General features: G+C 41.2%; 1 protein-coding gene across 8 annotated transcripts in view; it reads left to right on the forward strand.

Moving 5' to 3' along the window:
• The window catches only part of IRAG1 (inositol 1,4,5-triphosphate receptor associated 1), a 148,886-nt gene that overhangs the window by 98,732 nt on the left and 29,529 nt on the right, over positions 1–20,625 (forward strand). For all 8 annotated transcript variants that reach the window (XM_074372401.1, XM_074372402.1, XM_074372398.1 and 5 more), the window contains 2 exons: positions 1,660–1,738; positions 16,175–16,298. In XM_074372401.1, coding sequence (XP_074228502.1) covers positions 1,660–1,738; positions 16,175–16,298 — 203 coding nt within the window. The remainder of the gene's footprint in view (positions 1–1,659; positions 1,739–16,174; positions 16,299–20,625) is intronic.

A 20,625-nucleotide genomic window follows, 5' to 3' on the forward strand; every position in this document is an offset into this window, starting at 1 on the left:
ATAATGATGGCCATCATGTCCCCAGCTGTCATGGGCCACCTAACCAGGCACAGTGGTCTCTCATGGGGCTGGCACCCTATATAGGGAATGACTGGGGGATCCAGAAATGGAGGGAAGAGAGCCCAGGATGTGAAGAAGAGAAGAGGTTAACAGGACAAAGAAATCCTTATCCAAGCCCCAGTTCTCCAGGGGCCAACCCAGGCCATGGGCCAAGGCAGCCAGACTCCACAGGATAGGGCCTGGTGCTCCCACAGCTAGAGTTGGCCAGCGTTCTCCTGGTTCCCCTACAGAGGGGGTGGGAGATGGGAAGGGAAAGAGGCACAGTGGCACAAGTGAGGGGGTCACACACTAGCAGGGACACATTCCAACACTGGCCACAGTTCTATTCAGAAACCTTCCATGATGCTCTGAGTTGGAGACTCTGAGGGAGCTGGGGCCTGGCTGCTGAGGTGAATGACATTTTACACAGAAAAGCCCACCGGTCCAGGAAGACCGCATTAACTAGTGGGTCAGCACAGGCCTGGAAGGGCTGCCTCTGGTGGGCCACAGTCCTAGACCTCTGGGGAAGGTGATGCCAAGGGGGCTAGGTAGGCACTTGCCTTCATGGTTCTCTGGGCGTCAGAGGCCAGGCCCAGGCAATAGGCCATCACCATACCTCTGCAAATTCCTCTCTGTAGCGAAGAAACCACAGAGAACCTGGAGACCCCATCACACTAACCACTGCCCTATCAGCAGACACCCCCATCCCCAGCCAGGGTGCTGAGAGCTGCTTGGCTGTGGGCCTCTGGCCTGTGACTTCCATTTGGGCTGGGGCACCCTCTGCTGGCCCCTTCCTTTCCTCCTTTATCCAGACAGCAAACCATTCAAGTGGCCTCTGCTGCAGAGATACTGAAAATCTCCTTAGGAGCACAAGTCACAGGGCCAAGGAGCTCTGTCTAGCATTTCCACTTGGGGGCTCTGGTCTTGGGCTCACAGCTGTGAGATTACCTGTGCCACATCCCTGCAGTCAGCATCCCATCTGTCTCTCCCCAGCTCTGCTAGCTGAGGCCCCAGGCAGGAGTAGCTGCTGGCCTGCTGCCTCGGGGTGGCAGTCTGCAGGCCACATTCTCCTGGAGAGTTTAAAAACTCAAGAGGGGCCATTACAGGCCACTGAGGACCCGGGGCCAGGGGAGGTCAGAAGTCCTGGAAGTGGGCACTCACTGCCCAGAACAACAAGGCAGGAGACTGCAGCCAATTCAGAGCACAGCCATGAGATCACAGGACAGTTTCCATCTTTGGCAGCTCGATATACACCCAGGGGACCCTCCTATCCCCAGAGCCCTAGGCTCTGCTTCTGTTTGTCCCCCAGCCCTCAGCCACGGAGAAGCTGGCAGCTCCCTTGCCCTGAGGCCCACAGGTTTTTTTTTTTTTTTTTTTTGAAAAGCCAGCAATGCCAAGGACAATTCCTGACCCAAGGGATGAGTGCCAATGGTGAGGTTTTCTGCACCTTTATGGGCCGGGAGAGGAGTGGTCTTCCTGGTGCCCCTCAGATGTCGTGACTGTCCATGCCCCTAATGTCTCCCCCATGAGACTGAGTGGTCAAAGAGCCACAGACAGAACCAAGAGAAGAGTCCAGTCTGAGGACATTGTCTGAAATGTTGTCTTTCTTTTCCTCAAAAGGAGCACATCCTGATAAGAAACCAGAACTTAGTGGGGCTCAAGCTTCCAGAACTCAGTGAAGCAGCTGAGCAGGAAAAAGGTAGGTGAGGTCGGGGAGATGCTTTCCCCAGGCCGGGGCTGGATTCGTTTTCTCCAGATCAAAGAAGGTGAACATGTAAACACTGGACTTCCTGTCAGAGCCTCTGTCCGTCCCAATGGCGAGCATGGGCCGGACGTAGAGCAGGCCCTCAGTAAATATTTGCAGATGGATGAATGAATGAATCAGATGGTGTTTCCTGCCCACTCGGAGAACCTCTTAACTTGTCTCCTTCCTACCAGCCCCGCTCCCTGAGCCTTGTGGGTCTGGAAAGGTGACCCAGGCCTGAATTTTGGACACTTCCTTTTCCTTTTCCTTGCACACCCAGGAACAGTTCCTCTTTTTGAGACATCTGAGTCATCTCTTGCTTTCTAATCTGCTGTCACAACAAAGTCCAGACCGCAGCCCTTCCATCCTGGTGACTGCAAGGCCCCACCCACCCACTTGCCAGACTCGTCTTTAGAAAGTTAAGACTTGGGGTCTCCCCGCTCCCTTCCCTCCCAGCCCCTTCTCCTGACTCACCTCTCCTGATGGCTCACGCTCGCCGGGGTCAGTCTCAGTACAGAAGCCTTCTGCTTGAGGACTGTCATGAAGCCCTGTCCCGGGTGCCACCAACCATGTTAGAGGCCCGTGGTCTGAGATACAGTGACTAACTCTACCTGTTCAGCATTGACAAGAGGAATCTCAGAAGGAAAATTTCCAATAATTTTTTAAAGCACTAATTTAAAAAAAGAATAATCTTTAGATGAGATCTTTGGAAAAAATATGATATACTTCTCTACTTTTAATTTCTGTTTATTAAATCAGATTTAAAACCCAAGGAAAAGATTTATCTTAAAATTTTACCCACAAGCCCATAAATTCTGAAAAAGCAACAATTTTTATTCTTTCCAGTGTTTACTCTTATTTACATTTTGTTCACAATTGGTTTGGTGGTATAGATACAACTTCCTGTTTCTAGTTTTAAAATACTTACTTCGTGACTAATTCTGTATACTTCGACTCGTCCACGTGTTTATCAGTTAGTGGGGGCATAGTTTCCTTTTGTATGAATGTGTCTATTGTTGGGTATTTCAGATGTTTACAGTTCTTGTATGTGTGATTAACAACCCTCCTATAAACAACTTTGGACTTGTAGTTTTTTTTATTTCTTCCTTTTAGTTACTCCCTTGGGATAAATTCTCAGGCTTGAGAGTCACTGGGTAAAAGTGTAGGAATTTACCAAATTGCCTCCAGTGGGTGATGCTCCCTGTAGACCCAGTGAGGGGGGTCTCCCTCCTAAGCACTACCTGCACTACACTTTGCTCCTTATTGACTAGAATGTAATGAGAAAAAGATAATCCAAACTAACAGCACTTACAATGTATTATTAGTAGTGTTCGTGTGAAATGCCGCTTCATTATTGCTTCAGTTAATTTGCCCAAACTTGAAATTTTTAAATGTTCTTTTTATCTTATTGGGTGAATTAACTATACATTTCTTTACTCATGTGCCCATTTGGGTCTTGGTTTTTTTGTTGTTGTTGCTACTACACGTAGGTGCTATAGATATTAACCCTTCTTTGGCTATATTTTTCTCAATACTTTTTCTTTTTTTGCATTTTAACATGTTTTATGTTACTTTTAGTGAAGTTGTAAAGTTTTTATACAGTAATTTTTGTCTATCGTTTGCTTTGAGAGGTCTTCTATTATTTAAATGATTATAAAAATATTACCTCTCCTTAATTGGGATAGCAAATCTATTTTCTACCAGTTTATCTATGGTTTGATTTATTTATATTTATTTTGCTAACACCTCTGAAATTTGTTTTAAGATACAGGTATTTGAAGATTTAAGATACTATTATCTCAATAATATTTTAGTAGTGTTTATACTTCTTGTTACATTGTGGCTTAGTCAGTCGTACATGACATCCTTTTTTTTTATGTATACCAGAGACTGGTTCTGGGCCCCTGACTGTTTTACTCTGATCAGTACTGTACCATTTTAATTGCTGCTGCCTTATAATATGTTCTGGTGTGCAGTGGGTTATTTCTCCTTCATTGCTCTTTTTTTTTTTCAGAATATTCATTATATTCTAGATACAAAGATTCAGGCAAATTGATAGAAAGCACAGCTGCATAAGAATTCAGGAGATGTGAGTTCACCAGTTAACGGAGCCTTTGATGCATTCCTCAGCTTCTATGAGCCTCTGTTCCCTGTTGGACTAGGTGACTTCAGAAGGTGCTTAACTTTAACCTAAGATTCAAGGATTCTGGGTCTTTTCCAATTTTGCCTCTCACCTACATATTCTTTAAGTGCATTTTGTATCTTTTGATTATGACTGCTCTAAAGCTGCATGCTGGATTCAGAAGAACTGTCCTAGTTTTGTTCATTTGACAGTTCATAGATTTTTCAGTTATTTAGTTTGCAGATATTTAGTTCTCATTCAGGCATGTTGTTTGTCCCTCTGCCTGCTCTCCTGACCTCCTCACCCAGTTCAATCCACTGTTCACATGCCGCCAGAGGAATTCCTGAAATGCAAATCTGGTTCAGCATCTTCAGAGGCTTCATTCTGCTCTTAGGATGAGCACTAGAATATTTCGTAGGACTCACAAGGCCCTGTGTGGTTAACTGTGCTCACCTCCCCAGCATCTTTCAAGATCATTCTCCTCCTCCCTCTCAACATCTCGGCCTTCCATCAGCAACTCATTCCTCCTCCTTCTCAGGCTTGGCACATGCTGTACCCTCTACCTGAACTGTTCCTCCTTTCTTCTTCTTTGCCAAGTGAATTCCCGTTCAGTCTCTAAATACCTGCTTGAATGTCACTTTCCTAGGGAATACTTTTCCAGCACCTCCAGATGCTTCTCCCTTATAAAATCCATCACAGCATGAAAGTTTGGGTATTCCTCTAACTAATCTCTGCCCCCCTAGATAACAAGCTCCCAGAAGACAGTGACACATAACATTTTGCTCAGCCTTGTATGACTAGCTCTATGCTCATTGCCTGGATTATAGTAAGCACTCAATAAATATTGAATAAATGAATGAGGTCACCCTCACCTTGTAGGAGAGGAGATACAAGAGTAGACAATGTCACTACCATACATGGTGTTAAGACTTTAAGAACATAAAAATACCTAGAAACACAGAGGAAATAAGGGTGAGTGAGTCCAGGCAGGATTCCAGGAGAAGCAGCTCTGAGCTGAGGAAGAGAAGGGCACCTCAGGCAGAGGAAACCACAGGAGCAGAGGCACCCAGGCATCTTCTAACACTTGGCATGCTCCAGGAGCTGAAGGAATTTCATGTGAACCAAGTGTGAGTCTTGTGATCCAGAGAGATGGGCAGTGAGGGTGGAATGTGGGTGGGAATCAGAGAAGGTAAAGGGTTTGAGGACCAATGAATGAGTTTGAACTTCATTCAGGACCACTTGCAAAGCCAGAGAAGCCTGTAGGTAAGGAAGCAACAGAATCAAAATGGAGTCTGAGAATAATTCTTCTGGACAGACTATGAAAGCTGGCCTGAAACAAGACAGGCTAGAGGCAGGGAGACTAGGTAAGAGAGGATGAAAACAGCCTGGTGGGAGGTGATGGGACTGTAGACTGAGAAGGACAGGAGGGGAGATGGGGAGGACAGATTCGAGAGCCATTGGAGATCACCTTGGCAGGACTTGGTGAGGGGATGGGGTGGGGTAGGGGGAGACTGGAAGGACCAACAAGTGTGTGTCCGCATGGTCAGGGGAGTGATGGTGCCATTACTTAGGATGGGGAGCCCCGGGGAAGCAGATCCCTTGAGAAGGAAGACAACAGGTTTGGGTTTGGACAGTTGAATGCCCGTGGGAGCAGCTTGGATGCCAGTCCAACAGAACTGGATTTACATCCTTGCTCTCCCATTGTCTAGCTGGGATCCTGGAGCATCTACTTCACTGAGCTTCTGTTTCCTAGTTTGCAGTTTCCCTAGAAAATGAGCTTAGCCATATTTACTCTGCAAGGCTGTTCTAAGGAACAAATGAGAAAGTGACTCTAATGCAAGTTGATGTTTGATAAATGGTGGTTGTTGAAATGGTTTTTATTATCCTGCTCCAGGGGACAAGGTCTAGGAAGTGGTTGGATATCTGGACCTGGATGTTGAGAGAGGTGTGGGCTGAGGCAGTCCTTCCAGACACCCCTAGTCTGTGCTCAGAGCCCTCAAATCTCAGGTAGGGAAAAGGCCTCCTTGAGAAAACAGATCTGGAGAAAGTTTATCCCCAGGTCAAATAACTTTGACCTTTTGAGGGGTCATCCTGGGCCTCAGAACATCTTTAACCAGAAGCCCCATAGGTTACTTTTCCAAATCCTGGAGATTGCTGAAAACAAATGCTTTCATTGAAATAAGCTAGGATAAGCAGATATTTTACAAGTAATTTTACTGTTTTTATTAAAAATAGCTCATGTCCATTAGCAAAACTAATCAAATAATAGTGAGAAATACAAAGAAGAAAGTAAAAATCACTTACACCATACACCCCCTTCCCTACAAATACAGGAGGGAGGGGAAGGGAGGGAGGAGGAGAGAGATTATGCTAAATTGCTTGATGTAGTTTTTTTTTTTTAGTAAAAAGCATTAAAATTTAATTGAACTTGAATTAAAATGAAGTGAAACTGTAGGACTTGTTAAATTTTGGTAATTGCTTCCTCCAAAAAGACCAGTTTTTAAAACTTTTTTAACACCTTTATTACAGTTTGATTCCTATTCACTAAACTACACAATTTGATGAGTTTTGATAGATGTATACACCAATGAAACCACCGCGACAATCAAGGTAGTTAACATTTCTGTCACTCCCCAAGAGGTGCAAATTTCGAATTCCCAACTTATTCCTTCCCACCATCTTTATGCCCTGGTAACCATAAGTTTGTTCTTTATGTCTGTGAGTCTGTTTCTGTTTTGTAGATAAGCTCACTTGTGTCTTTTTTTTTATTCCACATACAAATGATATCATATGATATTTTTATTTCTCTTTCTGACTTATTTCACTTAGAATGACAATTTCCAGGTCCATCCATGTTGCTGCAAATGGCATTATTTTATTCTTTTTTATGGCTGAGTAGTACTCCATTGTGTGTGTGGGGGTGGTATACACGCACACACACACCCCACATCTTCTTTACTCAGTCATTTGTCTATGGACATTTGGGTTGTTTCCACATCTTGGCTATTGTAAATGGTGCTGCTATGAACATTGGGGTACATGTGTCTTTTCAAATTATGTTTTCCTCCAGATATAGGCCCAGGAGTGGGATTGCTGGATCATACGGTAAATCTATTTTTAGTTTTTTGAGGAATCTCCATACTGTCCTCCATAGTGGCTACACCAATTTATATTCCCACCAGCAGTGTATGAGGATTCCTTTTTCTACACACCCTCTCCAGCATTTATTATTTGTGGACTTTTTAATGATGGCCATTCTGACTGATGTAAGGTGATATCTCATTGTAGTTTTGATTTTCATTTCTCTAACAATTAGTGATGTTGAACATCATTTCATGTGCTTGTTGGCCATCTGGATGTCTTCTTTGAAGAAATATCTGTTTAGGTCTTCTGCCCATTTTTTGATTGGATTGCTTGTTTTTTTGATAGGTGTATGAGCTGTTTATATATTTTGGAAATTAGTCCCTTGTCAGTCACATCATTTGCAAATATTTTCTCCCATTCTGTAGGTTGTCTTTTTGTTTTCTTGATGATATCTTTAGCTGTGTAAAAGCTTTTAAGATTAATTAGATTCCATTTGTTTATTTTTGCTTTTATTTCCATTACTGTATGAGCTGGTACAAAAAAAAATATTGCTGTGATTTATGTCAAAGAGTGTTCTGCCTATATTTTCCTCTAGGAATTTTATAGTATCTAGTCTTCCATTTAGGTCTTTAATCCATTTTGAGTTTATTTTCGTGTATGGTGTTAGAGAATGTTCTAATTTCAGTCCTTTACAGGTAGCTGTCTAGTTTTCCCAGAACCACTTATTGAAGAGACTGTCTCTTCTCCGTTGTATATTTTTGCCTTCTTTGTCATAGATTAATTGAGCATAAGTGCGTAGGTTTATTTCTGGACTTTCTATCCTGTTCCCTTGATCTATGTGTCTGTTTTTGTGCCAATACCATACTGATTTGATTACTGTAGCTTTGTAGTATAGTCTGAAGTCAGGGAGCATGATTCCCTTGGCTCTGTTTTCCTTTTTTCAAGACTATTTAGCTATTTGGGGTTTTTTGTGTTTCCATACAAATTTTAACATTTTTTTATTCCAGCTCCATGAAGAACGTCATTGGTAATTTGATAGGGATTGCATTGAATCTGTATATTGCCTTGGGTAGTATGGCCATTTTAACAGTATTGATTATTCCAATCCAAGAACACAGTATATCTTTGCATCTGTTTATATCATCTTCAATTTTTTTTATCGGTGTCTCATAGTCTTCAGAGTACAGGTCTTTTGCCTCTTTGGATAAGTTTATTCCTAGGTGTTTTATTCTTTCTGGTGTGATGGTAAATGGGATTATTTACTTAATTTCTTTTTTCCACTATTTCATTGTTAGTATATAGAAATGCAACTGATTTCTGTATATTAATTTTGTATCCTGCAACTTTACCAAATTCATTGATGAGCTCTAGTAGTTTTCTGGTCACTTCTTTAGGGTTTTCTATGTATAGTATCATGTCCTCCATGAACAGTGACAGTTTTACTTCTTTTCTGATTTGGATTCCTTTTATTTCTTTTTCTTCTCTTATTGTGATGGCTAGGACTTCCAAAACTATGTTGAATAAGTGGTGAGAGTGGGCATCCTTGTCTTGTTCCTGATCTTAGAGGAAATGCTTTCAGCTTTTCCCCATTAAGTATGATGTTAGCTGTGGGTTTCTCATATATGGCCTTTATAATGTTGAGGTATGTTCCATCTATGCCCATTTTCTGGAGAGTTTTCATCATAAATCAATGCTGAATTTTATCAAAAGCTTTTTCTGCATCTATTGAGATGATCATATGGTTTGTATTCTTCAGTTTGTTAATGTGGTGTATCACATTGATTGATTTGCATATATTGAAAAATCCTTACAATCCACTTGATCATAGTGTATGATCCTCTCAATGCATTGTTGGAATCAATTTGCTAGTATTTTGTTGAGTATTTTTGCATCTATATTCATAAGTGACATTGGCCTATAATTTTTTGTTGTTGTTGTTATCTTTGTCTTGTTTTGGTATGAGGGTGATAATGGCCTGGTAGAATGAGTTTGGAAGTGTTCCTTCCTCTGCAATTTTTTGGAATGGTTTCAGAAGGGTAAGTGTTAACTCTTCTCTAAATGTTTGGTGGAATTCACCTGAAAAGCCATCTGGTCCTGGACTTTTGTTTTCTGGGAATTTTTAAATTACTGATTTGATTTCAGTACTGGTCATTGATCTATTCATATTTTCTGTTTCTTTCTGATTCAATGTTGGCAAATTGTACCTTTCTAAAAAATTGTCCATTTCTTCTAGGTTGTCCTTTTTGTTGGCATATGGTTGCTCATAGTAGCCTCTTACGATCCCTTGTATTCCTGTGGTGTCAGTTGCGTCTTCTTTTTCATTTCTGATTTTATTAATTTGGGCCATCTCCCTTTTTTTTCTTGATGAGTCTGACTAAAGGTTTATCAATTTTGTTTATCTTTTCAAAGAACCAGCTTTTAGTTTTGTTGATTTTTTTTTTTTTTAGTCTCTATTTCATTTATTTCTGCTCTGATCTTTATGATTTCTTTTCTTCTACTAACTTTTGGTTTTGTTGGTTCTTCTTTTTCTAGCTGCTTTAGGTGTAAGGTTAGGTTACTTATTCGAGATTTTTCTTGTTTCCTCTGGTAGGCTTGTATTGCTATAAACTTCCTCCTTAGAACTGCTTTTGCTGCATCCCAGAGGTTTTGGCTCATTGTATTTTCATTTGTCTCAAAGTGTTTTTTGATTTTCCCTTTATTTCTTCAGTGATCCATTGGTTGTTTAGTAGCATATTATTTAGCCTCCAAGTGTTTGCAGTTTTTGTAGTTTTTTTCTTGTAATTGATTTCTAACCTCATAGCATTGTGATTAAAAAAGATGCTTGGTACAATTTCAGTTTTCTTAAATTTACTGGGGCTTGCTTTGTGGGCCAACATGTGGTCAATTCTGGAGAATGTTCCTTGTGCACTTGAGAAGAATATGTATTCTGTTGCTTTTGGATGGAATGCTCTAAATATCAATGAAGTCCATCTGCCTAATGTGTCACTTAGGGCCTGTATTTCCTTATTGATTTTCTGTCTGGATGATCTGTCCATTGATGTAAGTGGGGTGTTAGGTCCTCCACTATTATTGTGTTATTGTTGACTTCTTTTTTTATGTCTGTTAGCAATTGCCTTATATATTGAGGTTCTCCTATGTTGGGTGCATATATATTTACAATTGCTATCTTTTTGGATTGATCCCTTGAGCATTCTGTAGTGTCCTTCTTCATTTCTTGTAACAGTCTGTATTTTAAAATCTATTTTGTCTAATATAAGTATTGCTACTCCAGCTCTCTTTTGGTTTCCATTTGCATGGAATATTTTTTTCCATCCATTCACTTTCAGTTTGCATCTGTCTCTATCTCTGAAGTGGGTCTCTTGTAGGCAGCATATATATGGGTCTTGTTTTTGTATCCATTTATCCAGTCTGTGTCTTTTGGTTGGAGCATTTAATCCATTTACATTTAAGGTAATTATCAATATGAATGTTCTTATTGCCATTTTATTCATTGTTTTGGGTTTGTTTTGTAGATCTTTTTTTCTTTCTTTCTTCTTTTTGTTCTCTTGCAATTTGATAACTAGAGAAGTTCCTTTAACATTTGTTGTAAAGCCAGTTTGGTGGTGCTGAATTCTTTTAGCTTTTGTTTATCTGTGAAGCTTTTGATTTCTCCGTCAAATCTGAACAAACGCCTTGCTGGATAGAGTATTCATGGTTATAAGTTTTTCTCTTTTACAACTTTAAATATATCATGCCACTTCCTTCTGGCCTGTAGAGTGTCTGCTGAAAAGTCAGCTGATAACTTTATGAGAACTCCCTTGTATGTTAATTATTGTTTTTCTCTTGCTGATTTTAATATTTTCTCCTTATCCTTAATTTTTGTCAATTTGATTACTATGTGCCACAGTATGTTCCTCTTTGGGTTAATCCTGTGTGGAACTCTCTGTGCTTCCTGGACTTGGGTGACTGTTTCCTTTCCTAAGTTAGAGAATTTTTTGGCTATTATCTCTTTGAATATTTTCTCAGGTCCTTTCTCTTTCTTTCTGGGACCCCTATAATGTGAATATTAGGATGCTTCATATTGTCCCAGATTTCTCTTAAGCTATCCTAATTTCTTTTTATTCTCTTTTCTTTTTATTGTTCTGCAATAGTGATTTCCACTAATCTGTCTTCTAGTTCACTGATCCATTCTTCTGTCTTTGGTTCCTTCTAGTCTGTTATCCATTTCAGTCATTGTATTCTTCAACTCTGGACACTTTTTGTATTTTGTAATTATTTGCTAAAAACTTCCCTCTGTGTATCTGTACTCTTCCTGAATTCTCTGAACATCTTCACCATCATTACTCTAAACTCTTTCTCAGATAGGTTGCCTATCTCCTCATCTTTTATTTCCTCTTCTGGGATTATATCTTGTGCCTTGGCCTGGAAGATATTCTGCTGCTGCCTCATATTGTCTAACTTTCTATTTGTGTTTTCAGGTGGGTTAGTTATGTTTCTCAACCTTGGAGAAGGGCCCTCAGTGGGAGATGTCCTGTGCATCCCAGCAGTACACTTCTCTCTTGTAACCCAAGGGCCAGAGTCCAGCTGGTCCCAGAGTAGAGTCTGACCTGTGTTTGTGGATTCTTTCCACAAGCTTTGGGATTATTGTTTTCTTATTGCTGGTATCTGCCCCCTTGGTGGGTGAGTCTGGACTAGAGGCTTATGCAGGTTTTCTGGCAGGAGGAGTGCCTGCCCACTGCTGGGTGGAGTTTGGTCATGGCCCTCTGGTGGGTAGGGCCATGCCTAGGGGCATGCCTGGAGGCAGCTATGGACTCTGTGAAGTCGGCTGATGGATGAAGGCTGTGTTTCCACCCAGTGTGTTATTTGTCTTGAGGCTTCCCAACACTTAAGCCTACAGGCTGTTGGGTGGGGCTAGGTCTTGGAGCTAATGATCCAAGCAAGATGTCAGCCTCTAGAAAATTTCAAGTAGATGAACACTTCTCGAATGTCCGCCACCAGCTTTTATGTCCCCAGGGTGAGCCACAACTGCCCCCTACCTCCCCAGGAGACTTTCCAAAACCAGCAGGCAGGTCTGGCCCAGATTCCTATGAAGTCGCTGCCTCTGCCCTTGGTCCCAGCATGCACAAAATTCTGTGTGCACTTCCGAAAAGAGTGAAATCTCTTTTTCCCGCAGTCCCATGGAGCTCTGGAGTTAAGCCCTGCTGGCCTTCAAAGCCAGATGTTCTGGGGTCTTCTCCCAATGCTGGAACCACAGGCTGGGGAATCTGACATGGGGCTCAGAACTCTCCTGTGGGAGAGCCTCTGCAACTTAATTATTCTTCAGCTTGTGGGTCGCCCACCCGAGGAATATGGGGCCTGAATATATCACAAGCATGCCTCTCTGCTGTCCTGCTGAGGTACACTCTTTCTGTTTCCAGTTGAAGAGGATCTTTTTTGCTAGGTTCCAGTTTTTTGTTTTTTTTTTTAAATGGTTGTTTAGTAGTCAGTCGTGGTTTTGTTATAGTTGTGAGGAGAGATGAGCTCGTGGTCATACTACACCTCCATCTTGACCGGAACCTTTAAAACTGTCAAAATACATATTTTGAAATACATTAAGTGTTTGGAGTCATTAAGGTACTTTTTTTATATTACACGTGTCAAGTTTGGAATATTCACTTCCTGCAGGGAAAGATGAGAATGGCAGTATTTCTTCCCAACCTTTCCACCTCTACATATACAGATCATAATTCTTTTCATATTCTCAAGGTTGTAACATTGACATTCCATTCTGTAACCATAATTTTCATTGTTATTTAGCCTTAAACCTATAAGTAAAAGAATTTAATGCTCACCACCAGTCTCTTTACTGTGGCTCACCATTCCCAAGTTGGTAATTTTGATTTACGTCATGTTTAGCTGGATTTCATTATTCAGTAGTTTTCCCAGAAGGGCTTAGAGGTGCATGTTCCCTAAATTCTGGCATGTTTGAAAATGTTGTTTTTATTCCTGAAGGACAGCTTGGATGGTTATAAATCCTGGATCACTCTTTTCCTCAAAGCTTTGTAGATGCTACACTGTATTCAAAGTTGTAGAGAAGTCTGAGGCCAGCTGATTTGCAGTACCCCCTCAAACCTCACTTTTCCTTGTAGGTGACTTTCTCTTTCTTTGAGGATAGTTGGAGAAGCATTTCTATATCCGTGTATAGATATAGATCTATATAAGATACATATACAAACATAGAAAGAGTAAGATACATATGTATTTTTCCTAACATGGTGTGCTTTCTCAATTTGCAAGTTCAGCTTTTCTCTCAGTGGAGGAAAATTTTTCTTCTCCTGTGTCTTTGAACATTTTCTTCCTTTTGTTTACTACAGAGACACCAGAATCCATAAATTTTTCATCAGTGTCTCAACTGCAGTTCCATGTTTCTACCTCTAAATATTTCAATCGTTCTTTCCTTCTTTCCTTCCTGGAGCTCACCTCAGTCTCCCCCACTAATTTAGTTTAATTTTTTATTCCTTCATATTTCCAACATATTGGTTAGTTCTATGTTTTTAGAATTTTGGGCTTAGTTTTGTTATTTTGGTCTTCAGTTTATTTCCTGAAATTGTAATTTTCCGTTTTGTATGGTCGTTTCATCTCACCTCAGATTCTTATTTTCATTTTTTTCAGGTTCTGACTTCTCCTTGAGTCAATGCATTTGTGGTATACATTTTGCACAAAAATGCATTTTTGATGAGTTTCTTGCATCTCTATTTCCATCCTGACATCTGTCTCCTGCACATTTCCTTCTTTCCATTATACCTTCCTCCCCTCTTTCCTTCCTCTTTTGACTACACAATTTTAGTGTAGTTGCCAGGCCATTTGTTTTCATTTAATTTCTTTTTTTAAAACATTTTTCTTATTGAGTTATAGTCATTTTACAGTGTTGTGTCAAATTCCAGTGTAGGGCACAATTTTTCAGTTATACATGAACATACATACATTAATTGTCATTTTTTTTTTTTCGCTGTGAACTGCCACAAGATCTTGTATTTATTTCCCTGTGCTATACAATTTAATTCCTTTTTGGTATGAATATTTCTACCTGGATTTTTCTCTTGACCTATATACATTGTGTAGGTGAATTCTCATTGACTTTTTCCTACCTTAACTGAGATCTCTGCCCTCTTGGCAGTGCTTAGTCGAGGACTGGGTATCTGTGTCTGCTTTGTTACTGCTTGGGTGGTGGGGAGAAGGGGAAGTTGAGGTGGAGCTGTGGGTAGCGGTGGCTGTGGGATTGGTTTCTGCTTCTTTTCTATAACTTTGTTCACAGTCTCACAGTTGAATTTATTACAGTAAAGTAGGGGCATATCTTATTCTGTGGGTGGGCCGTAGTGGGGCATGGATTATTTCACCAGTTCAGGGTAGAATTATAGGGGCAACCTGCTGGGGTATTTATTTTCCAGACTTGATTCAGCTATTCCTAGCAGCCAGTCCTATTCTCCTGCCAGATAGAGGAAGGAAAAGATAGACAAATTCAAGGAGTTGGCCACTCTGCACTTTTTCAGAAGCATGGGTAGAGATGGGATGGCAGTGTCATTTGGGGCTTTCCATATGTCTCTTGCCACTCATTCCATCAAAGGGCCTTGTTTTATTTATTTTCTCTTTCATCTCCCCTTCTGGTAAATCCCTCTATAAATCAGAGATAATCAGCTCTGGTAGAGTACCAGGCTATTACTCTGCCTTTCCTCTCCGCTCCTCCTCAGGGCAAAAAGCAAATAGCAGCACAGACAGCGCTTTGTCTTGGAGTATTGTCATGGTGGAACGGAGGCCTTCCTACTCTAGAGAAACTTTCTGAACCACCTCTGCAGGCTGCCTGCGCACCCATCGGTCCAGTTCTTTTCTGGCTCTGTAGTCAAAAAAGTGACTACAAAAATGTGTCCCAACTTTTCCCCTGACATCTTCCTCTCAGTACTGATCCTTTGAGGGAATAAGTGGGGTGATCACAGGTGGGAGCTCTACATTTATTCCTAGGAAGTTCTGTCTTTCTCTGGCCGGTACTTTTAAAGATTATTGTCTTTTCCCGTACAAGAGAATAGCCAGTATATTTTTGGATGGTTTAAAAACTTTGTTGTTGTTGTTGTTGTTGTTGTTGTTGTTGTTGTTGTTGTTAATTGGGTTGAGTTCAGGAGGAGGGTGGCCAGTTCTGAGATCCACTAGTTCTGGGATCACTCTTAAGATAGCAATTTTAGCAGGGCTGGAAGCCCTAACTAGTTCCCTTTTTGGGAGGTGGGATTCAACCTAGGGGACTTTTCTAGGCACAAGCCCCTGCTATGACTTTCCAGTGATTATTAGACCTCGTGTGGTTCAGTCAATCATATAGATTCCTCAGGAGCCCACTGCTTCACTATCTCTCTGCTGGGTGCAGTGGGGGTACATAAAGGTAGAGTGAGGCCACAAGGTTTGCCGTCTGTCATGTGGAAGTGTGAGAGAGCAGTAAGTGCCAGGACAGAACCCAGGAGGTGGCAGGTAGCTAAGAGAACATCAATCCAACCTCATATCCAAAGAAGGATCACTGACTGCCCCATCTCACAGGTGGCCCTCCAGACTTCGCAGGATGCCTTGAGTACTAGGAAACTCATGAGGGCCGTTCTGTAATTGGAAAGCTCAAAGTATTTAAACATTCTTTACCTTGAGCCAAACTATACCTCCTCCTCTCTCTGCATGGTCTCCCCTGGTGAGGTTTCTAATTCTAACTCATGACTCCCAATCTTAGCTCCATTTAAATGGCTACCACAGCCTTGGCCATAGTCCTGATCTCTGGCCTGGACTATAATTCTGGAAATGTGCTCATGGGTCAAAACCCATGAAAGATGGTGAATCGTGGGTAACTGTAAAAATCTCAGACCCCAGACACAAGGGCCTGGTAGATACTCTGGAGAGTGATAGGAAGACCATAGAATTTGGAGCAAATAGAACTGAAGTCTGATTATGCCATTTACTAGTTCTGTGACCTTAAGCAAGTGGTAACCTTGCTGAGTCTTGGTTTACCCACCTGTAAAATAGGATGATCAAGTTCTAGCTCATTGGGTCATTGTGAGGATAAAATAACAATTATAAAGCCCCTGACATATAACTAGGTTCTAATAATTATTAAAGCTCTTCCTTACTACTGAAGCACGTTGCCAAGAGTACAATGTGATTTCAAACAAACATTTTATAAGTTAAACACTTTATTTTTTCAGGGCCCCCTTCTGAACTCTCCCCAGCTACTGAGGAAGAAGAGTCCAAGAGCGGCTTGGATGTCATGCCCAATATTTCTGACGTGCTGCTGCGCAAACTGCGGGTCCACAAGTCTCTCCCTGGAAGGTAAAATCAGGGCATGGGTGGCCCCTGTGTTCGATTCTGAACACAGGAGTACCAGACTTGGTTTTTGACCCCAGTAGGGTCAAAGTCCAATAGTCCAGACAAGGCTGATGCACCCAAAACAAAAAGAATAATAAAGGGCCAGGGGAGGTGGTTCCAACTCAAAGAGCAGGTGGGATTCGTAGGGGGGCATGAGGGTCCCAGAGGCTCATGGCAGCAGAGGGTGGTGGGTGTTGGGCCAGGAGAAATGGTTTCAACCTCACGTCACCGTTTACCTACAACTGGGAGATTCTAAGTGAGATATCTGCTTAGATAGAGATGTAGAACATTTGGAAACACACGAGGCAGGATGCTTGGAAAACCTGGCAGGCTCTTCCACACACGGGAGGAAAGTGGCTTTGCTTCCTGAACCTCGGCCTACTCACCTATACCATGGGGGCCGGAAGTGCTCTGTCATGGGTAGGGAGCTGCCCTAGCTAACAAGACAGCATGTGAGCAGGGACCTGGGACCCTGTCAGCACATGACAGCCCTTGATAATTGAGATTGTTGAATTGAAAGTGTTTGGAGTATGAAGGAGAGAGGAGAGGCACCATCAAGCAGCAGGGATTGGGAGAGCACCTGCAAGTGAGGCCCCCCGCCTAGCTCAGCAACTGTTTGGAGGAAACGACCTTTAAGAGCAAGCAGACATAAGAATTCCTTCTGAGAGGAAGACAAGTTTTGCCAGGGGCTGTGTTATGTTCAAATTCTACACTGTAATCACCTAAAGCGTAGAGTGACCAGGGCAGTACTCAGGAACTTAGCGACTAAAGCACTTTTCTAGGAAAAGTGCTAGAAATAAGTCAGAAGCGGGCTGCATCCACAGCTGGAGGAGGGCGGGGGTCAGGCTGGTTCACCTCGTGGGAGGCAGGCAGTGCGTGTCCAGAGGCAGGAAACCACTGCAGGTTACAGAGCATATTTACATGCTGTGTGTCTTTCAGTGTCTGTGACAACCCAGTGAGGCAGAAAAGGCAGGTTTTATTTTATCCTCAACCAGGGAACAGGGAGACAAAGCAACGTGCTAGTAAGTGACAGAGTCACTGGTTCCAGACCTAATGCCTTTCCACCTGTGCCAGGGGCCTATCACAAGTACCCAAACCTCCATCGGTCCATTTCCATCTGCAAGGAGCAAGGCTGGTCAAGAGTGTGATTGGCTTCTTTTTCCTCAAAGCTGAAGATACTTAGTATGACTAGGGCATACTTCTAGCTGACTAAATTCTGCCAGCCTCCCCAGGAGAGGGAGACTGAGCAGCTCTGTCTTCTCAAGTAAGTGAGCTTGAGAAGATACTAGTTACCAACCATGAGGCCATACTAGGCCTGCATAAATAAGGTCTGCTTCTGAGGCATGTGGTCTAGGCTCAGACTGAGATCAGTGGCTCTCATGCATTGTGTCAAGAGCCATGTTGCCTGCCCCCAACCTCCCTGCTCCTGGCCTTAATAGAGGCAGTTTCCAACTTGGGCCCTTCTTTGGGCCCTAGTTTTGGGCTTGGCATAGATGGATAAACTGTACCCTAAGATCCTGTCCAATAAAAGGAAGCCAGAGTTTCAAGTTTCCTTCCCCCAGCAGAAATATGGGAATAGTATACTTGAGTAATTTTAAAGTATAATATTATTATACTTGAATATTATACTTGAATTTAATATGACGAAGGAGTTGGTTTCGTGTTTTATGTGGAATATGTGAATTGGAATTAGACCATACCAAGAAGGAGCTCATAGGATCAGCAAGTTGAATGGGTTGTAGAAAAACTAGGTCTGGAACCCAAATTAGGGAGGTGGTCAGCGGTTGGTTAACAGGAGTGCAAAGAGGAGATGTAATTGGATGAGGTAGCCCCAGGGTCAAATACCAACAGAAAGAATAAGCAGGCATTTAATCAACAGATATTCATTAAGTATCTATTATGTGCCAAAGTGGAAAACAAGCAGACACCTTCCCTGTTCTATGGCACTTACATTCCAGGTGGGGAGACAAATAATTTTCAGGTAACCAAATGAATGATTTCAGATGGCTAAGCTGCTAGGAAGACCACCAAATAGGCAGCAGAGAATGGCACGGAAACAGAACATTGGGTAGGGGGTCAAGGAAAGCCTCCGTGATAAAGACGTAATTAATCTGAGACATGCAAATGACAGAAAGAAGCCATTCTTGCAAAGACTTCAGTGAAGAGATTTCCAGACAAAAAGTGCAGCTATTTCAGCAGGTGGTGCTTAGATGATTAGACAGCCACGTGCGAAAGAGTAAACATGGAAAACTGCTTCACATAATTCACAGAAATTAACTTGAAATGGATGATAGGCCTAAATGTAAAAGCCAACACTATAAAACTGTTAGAAGAAAACATAGGAGCAAATCTTTGTGACCTCCAGCTAGTCCATGGTTTCTTAAATATGACACCAAAAGCCCAAGCACCAAGAGAAAAAAGTAGATGAATAAATAGTATTTCATCAAAATTAAAAAATTGTGATACAAACAATGCCATCAAGAAAGTGAAGACCACCCACAAAATGAGAGGAAATGTTTGCAAATCATGTTTATAATAAGGGACTTGTTTCTAGAATATATAAAGAACTTATAATTTGATAAAAAGACAACTAATTTTTTATTTTTAATTGAAGTGTAGTTGATGTACAATATCATACAAGTTTCAGGTGTACAATATAGTGATTCACAATTGTTAAAGGTTATACTCCATTTATAGTTATTATGAAATACTGACTATATTCCCTGTGTTGTAAAATGTATCTTTGTAGCTTACTTTATACATAATAGTTTGTACCTCTTTTCCCCCTACCCTTATATTACCCCTCCCTGCTTCCCTCTCCTCACTGGTAACCACTAGTTTATTCTCTGTATCTGTGAGTCTGCGTCTTTTTTGTTATATTCACTAGTTTGCTATTTTTTTTTAGATTCCACATATAAGTGATATCATACAGTGTTTGTCTTTCTCTGTCTGACTTATTTCACTTAACATAATACTCTCCAAATTCATCCATGTTGTTGCAACTGGCAAAATTTCATTCTGTTTTTTGGCTGAATATAATTAACAACTAATTTTTTTAATGGGCAAAGGATTTAAACTGACCTTCCTTCAAATATATATAAGGGGTTAATAAACACATGAAAGGATGCTCAACATCATTAGTCATTAGGGAAGTACGAATTCAAATGATATATCATAAATAATAAATGATAAATTCATTAAATGATATATCATATATCATAAATGATTAAAATGAGGTATCATTTTAAATCCCTAGAATGATTATGATAAAAAAGGTGGACAATAATAAGTGTTGGTGAGGATGTGGAGGAATTAGAATTCTCAGTAAAATGGTGCAGCCACTTTGGAATAACAGTTTGGCAGTTCATCAAAAAGTTAAACATATAGTTACCATATGGCCCAGCAATTCCAATCCTAGGTGTATATAACAAAGAGACATGAAAATATATGTCCACACAACAACTTGTACACAAATGTCCTGTAACAGCATTTTTCATAATATCTAAAAAAGTGGTAACAAGCCAAATGTCCATCCATTGATGAGTAGATAAATAGACAAATGTCCATCAACTGATGAGTAGATAAATAGAATGTGATATATCCATAGAGTGGAATACTGTTCAGCAATAAAAATGAAGTATTTATATATGCTACTACATGTATAAACCTTGAAAACATTATGCTAAGTGAAAAGAGTCAGCTGCAGAAGATCAAATGTTGTACAATTTCATTTATATGAAATATCCAGAATAGGAAAATGCGTAGAGACAAAAGTAAATTAGTGCTTGCCTAGGGCTTGGGATAGGGGTTGGGGGAGTGACTGCTAATTGGTACAGGGTTCCTTTTGGAGATGATTAAAAAGTTTTAAGATTGACTATAATGATGGTTGTATAATTCTGTGAATATACTAAAAACTACTGAATTGCAAATGTAAAAGGGTAAATTTTATGGTAAGTGAATTATATTTCAATAAAGCAGTTACAAAAGAGAGTGAAGAAAAGGGGCAGAATGGTAAATGCAAAGGCCCTGGGGCCACAGTGAGGTGTGTTTAAAGAACAGAATGGCCAACGTAGCTGAAGAGTGGAAAGAGAGTCCAGTAGAGGCCTCGCTTATTAAGGCAGTTTGAATTCTGAGGTACATAGTGACATCCAGAGTGGTCTCCTTGTACATCACCTGCTAGGCCTCCATCTTTTGGGAGGGCCACAGCTCTGCCCTTTACCTGCCTGGGCCAGTCCGTAAAACATAGCTCTCTGCTTCAGGAGCTGGCCATGTCACATGGCTTCTTTACCTA

The sequence above is a fragment of the Camelus bactrianus genome, chromosome 10 (genome assembly GCF_048773025.1).
Source record: "Camelus bactrianus isolate YW-2024 breed Bactrian camel chromosome 10, ASM4877302v1, whole genome shotgun sequence".
Taxonomy (NCBI): Eukaryota; Metazoa; Chordata; class Mammalia; order Artiodactyla; family Camelidae; genus Camelus; species Camelus bactrianus.